The sequence below is a fragment of the Gracilinanus agilis genome, chromosome 6 (assembly GCF_016433145.1).
Source record: "Gracilinanus agilis isolate LMUSP501 chromosome 6, AgileGrace, whole genome shotgun sequence".
In the NCBI taxonomy this organism is placed as follows: Eukaryota; Metazoa; Chordata; class Mammalia; order Didelphimorphia; family Didelphidae; genus Gracilinanus; species Gracilinanus agilis.
In genome coordinates, this window is record NC_058135.1 from 287404859 (window position 1) to 287409607 (window position 4749).

The following is a 4749-nucleotide window of genomic DNA, read 5'->3' on the forward strand; positions in this document are numbered from 1 at the left end:
CACCTAGTTGCCCTGGAAGCAAAGATTCTCCAATCTGGAACCACTGAGGAGTTAAGATGCCAGGCCTGCCCTTTTATTGCAGAGGCAATGGGGAGCTAAAGCAAGCTTTTGAGAAGCAGAGTAGGGTCAGAACACTGAGGCTCCAGTGTCTGGGCAGGAGCTGTGGCGACCCGGCCTCAGGTGTGGGAGAAGAGAAGCAGGAGACGCCACAACAAACGACCTCGGCTTTATTGCCACGTGCACACAGAAAGAACCCATGTGTCTGCCTTCAGAGCAGTTCCCTGGGAGGGAAAATGGTTAACCTCGGCTCCTGGCTCACAAGGCGCAGGCGCAGCGAGCCCCCGCCCAGAAACCGATTATTGAGGGCGGGCCTGGAAGACGAGTCGCAGAGCCGCTTCTCCTGGCGGCCATGTTAGTTGTGGGCGGAAACAGCCGGCCCTCCAGTATTAAGATCCCAGCGCCCTAGTTCCCAAAATGCTTCCCGCGACTGAGAAGGATTCCAGTCACGGAAGAGGCTCCCTGACGCCCTGAAAATTTGCGCTTCTTCCCGGCCCCTGGAAGTAGGGGCAGGGCACTTCCGCCCTTACCCAACATGGCCGCCAAACTACTTCAGCATCGGAGTGCTTAGAAAGAGGGGATTAGTGGGAAGGACCGGCGCCCCCTTTCCCCAAATTCCGCCCGAACCAAGACTGGAAGGTGCGGGTCCAACCGTGGCTCCGACGCATCTGGCTCGCAGTGCCGGCACTCTTCGGGCGCGGAAGTCCCTGTTAGGGGTGTAAAGAGCAAAGGCTTCAAGGGATAGGCCATCGCAGGCGTGTCCCACCCGACTCCCGGAACCCTCCTTTGCCCCTCGTTTCTGGTCGCCGACTTCCTTGCCCATCTCCTTTTCTCAAGCCTCCGGGAACGCCGAACTACAAAGACCAACATGCCTCGCGGCCCCCAGGCTCCCTCTACGGGTACCTTGAAGCTGCAATCGAACTCGTCGCTCATTCTGCGGAGCTCGCTGCCGTATCGCCGCGCGGCCCAGAGGATAGGCGGTGCAGAGCTGGAGCGGCTCCGGAACTGGCCCCGGTCCTCCTCCGCCTCGGCCCGCTCCGCCTGGGCTCCGGCCTCGGGAACTAGCACCGGCCCCTCCCGGAGTGGGGGGTAGGAGATCAAGCGGGGTCGCCTGTCCCCAGCGCCTGCAGAAGAATTCATTCATGCGTTCCCCCTGTCAGATATCACGTGGGCATCTCTAACGCTCAGGTCCAGGACTGGAGCATTTCTGAGGCTGGCTCCCTTTTCCCGATCGATCAACCAATCAATCAATCACTATCCTCCTCCCCAGCCTCCCCCCTCCTTTCCACTGACCCACTCTTGACCCTACCTCCTGCCAGCACTAATTAAGTGCCTACTGTATACTTGGGCTGGGGGTGCAAAGGAAGCCCCTTCTGGGCCCTCACAGCGCATGCAAGTAGTAGGGTCTCAGTGACCCTCACTTGTACTCTAATTCAGCTCCCAGACCCATCCCTATTTACAGCACAAAAACCCTGGAGAATTGGAGAGCCCCACCTTGGGGCCAGAGAATGCTGCCTCAGCTTGAGCTTGGAGTCCCCTCAGACCCCTCCATCATCTTCTAACAATATGCTGTCTAACCCCTGCCTTCCCCATCTTGTCCTTATTAAAGCTTTTTTTTTTTTTTCCAATCCTCCCCCTCACCTTAGTCTCAGTACTGTGCCAGGATTCTAAGGCAGAAGGGGAGTCAGGGGGGCAACTGGGTGGCTCAGTGGATGGAGAGCCAGGCAAAAAAACAGGGGGTCCTGGGTTCAACTTTGGCCTCAGACATTTCCTAGCTGGGTGACCCTGGGCAAGTCACTTGACCCCCCCACTACCTAGCCTTTACTGCTCTTCTGCCTTAAAACACAGGATTGAGATGAAAGGGAAGGGTTTAAAAAAAAAAAAAAAAAAAAAAGGGCCTGCAGGGCCAGGCCCAGGGTTGGAGGCGGCTACAAGGGGGCCGAGGCCACGTAGGAACCCAGCTTGAAGGCTTCATAGTTCCTAATGCCCAGGCATTCTCATTCCAACAGGGTGCTGCTGACCATTAGAACCCCCAGAGAGACTCAAAGGGCCGAAGGGAAGGGACTGGCCCAGGGGCACCCCGTCCTCAAGTGCTTCTCCAGCTCATCTGACATTTGGACAAACAGAGGCAAGGAGGGCGCAACAACTGGCCCAGAGGGGTACCCTGGGAAGGGCCAGAGGCTGGGTTTGGATTCTGGGCTGAGCGCTCCATCACCCCATTTTACAGAGGGGGAAACGGAGGCTCTGAGACCCGGTGACTGGCCAGGGCCAGAGTGGGTGGGTGTCTAGGCGGCCAGGGGACCCCCCCAGAACCCCTCATCTCCCGCCCACTCTCTGGGGAGATGGAGGGGTGCCTCGGTCAGCTGGTCCTCAGTGGGTAGGAAGGCCCTGGGTTCCAGTCTGGCCTCAGACCCTTCCTGGCTGGGTGACACTGGGCCAGTCCCTGACCTGACCACTGGGCCAGAACCCCCAGGGCAGTGTGGTGGGGGGAGGGCTCTGTTCACAGGAAAAGGAATAAATTTGGGGTGGAGGGTGAGAAGCCTGAGAGGAGGGGAATCACTTGGCTAGGGTCCCAGAGCTAAGACTTGGACCCAGGGCCTGGGCTCCCATAAAGGAAGGCTCTCCCAAGTGGAGGAGGGAAGACTCAGGCCAGGCCAGCTGCTGCCATCTACTTCCCCAACATGGTTCCTGATTAGTGGACTCCCTGAGCCTCAGTTTCCCCATCTGTAAGATGGGGAGGAGAGTAGCTCCCACCTCCCAGGAGGTCTGATGAGGTGCCCCCAAGAGCTGCTTTTTCCTTTTGAGACCCCAACTTCTGCCTTAGAGTCCACACTTGGTCCCAGGGCAGAAGAGTGGTCAGGCTGGGCCATGGGGGGTTGGGGTGTCACCCGGCAAAGAAGTGTCTGAAGCCGGATTAGAACCCAAGACCTCTGGTCTCCAGGCCTGGCACTGTCCCCCGAGCCCTGCTGCCCCAGGCCTCCAACAAGGCCTCTAGTTTCCCATCTGCGGAATGGGCTGTCCCAGGCACCTACCCTCGTGGTGCTGGGCTCCGGGGGCCGAGGAGCTGCGTCTGCCCAGCCCCCCGGGCTGCCCTGGTGCCCCCTCAGAGCCGTCTTCCTGCTCGCCCGGCTCAAACTCTGGGATCTGAAACATGCTCACGGGGCGGGAGGCATCGTCCAGCCTGGAGAGGAGAGAGACAGTTGGCCGGTGTCGTGGGGTGACTCTCCTGGCCAGAGGCGCCAGAGCAGGGGACTGGAGGGGGGCCCATGTGGGGCTGGGCCCTGCCTGGCCTCTTGGACCTGGTCTTTGGCCTGCCAGCACCTCCACTCACAAATGTTTGCTGACTGACTGACAGACCTAGTGGGGAGGGGCGGCGTCTTGGGCATACCCATCATTGCTGTCCTTGGAGGAAACTGAGGCCAAAGGGGGAGGGACCTGCCCAGGGTCACCCAGCTGCCCCCTGGCACGAAGGCAGAGCTCTAGACCTTCCAGGCCCTAAGAGCTCCGGGTTCGAGGGCCAGGCAGGTGGCCTCTGGTCTAGGGAATGTAATGGGGGCCAGGAAGAAGTGGGGAGCCTCTCCTCTGCCTAACACATGGGCTTTAATGACTTCAGGAGTGTTTTAGGGGTGGGGGTTGTTCCTGCCAGATACAGGGAGGGGTCTAGGGGAGGACTTGAACCCAGAGCCCAGAATTGAGAGGCAGAGATCTTCCTACAGTCCCCAAAACACGCGGAAGCCCGAGGGAAGACACTGAGGGGTGGGGGTGGGGGGCGGAGGCCGGTGGGTCCAGCTCTGGGGACTTCCAGGCCAAAGTTCTGGAGCTCCGCCCGCCTCGAGCACCTCCCTCCCCCCTCCCCCCCGCGCCGGTTAGATATATTTACTTCCATTAGACAGAGGGGAAAAACAGGCCTGGCAGGGCGGCGACTTGCCCAAGACCACTCCCAGTCAGCGTGACCCCAAACTGTGTGGGGAGTGGGGGGAGGGCAGGGCCCGGCCCGAAGAACAGGCGGGGGCTGCAATTCACTCAGACCAGGGGAATTCCTTCCTGGAGAGCCCTCCCCTCCCGGCAGCCAGGGGGGCGGGAAATCGAGCCCGAATGCTCTTCCCCATTGGACAGAGGAGGAAACTGAGGCTGGGCCCGCCGGCGCCTCCATCCCTCCGGAGTCTCTTCCCCGCGGGGCATTCCCGAGAACTTCCCTCCGGCCCGCCTGCCCGCCCGCCTGGCTCCCCCCCTGCCCCGCCCTCGGCCCCGGCCCCCGGCCCGGCCCCGGCCCCGGCCCGGGCTGAAGCCGGCTTACCAGGAGGGGTCTCCGGCTCCCGAGGGGCAGCGGCCAGGTCCCAGCGCTCGGCTCCCGGGCTCTCTCCTCCCCCTCCTCCTCCCTCCTGTTTCGGTGGGAGCCCAGCCCCCGTTGCCTGGGTGAGAGAAACTGTCATGAACCTGACCCAATCAGCGCCCGCGATGTCACCCCCGGCTGAGAGGGAAGGCTCCGCCTCCCAGCCCCTCTGGCCGCAAGCTCCTCCTCTCCCAGCCCGGGGCCAGCCTCCCTCCTGCTCTGGCTTCTTCCTCTGGCCCTAAGCTTGCTTCCTCTGGGGATCCGGGGCCCGGGAAGGGGTGCAGCCGAGATTGCGGGAGCCCCGAAGGCCGGCTGGCCAGGTTCCCAGCCCCTGCCAGATGGACCCTGGAAGGGAAGCT

At 61.6% G+C, this 4749-nt stretch overlaps 1 protein-coding gene across 1 annotated transcript; it reads right to left on the reverse strand.

Annotated features, from left to right (window-relative positions):
- Window positions 1–210: 210 nt before the first annotated feature.
- On the reverse strand, window positions 211–4490 carry BAD (BCL2 associated agonist of cell death). Its single transcript, XM_044680623.1, has 4 exons — window positions 4351–4490; window positions 3090–3238; window positions 961–1181; window positions 211–764 (listed from the first exon to the last, which is right to left on the reverse strand). Exons 1-4 carry the CDS (start codon window positions 4488–4490, stop codon window positions 639–641), a joined length of 636 nt encoding a protein of 211 aa, XP_044536558.1. The 3' UTR covers window positions 211–638.
- Window positions 4491–4749: the final 259 nt, after the last annotated feature.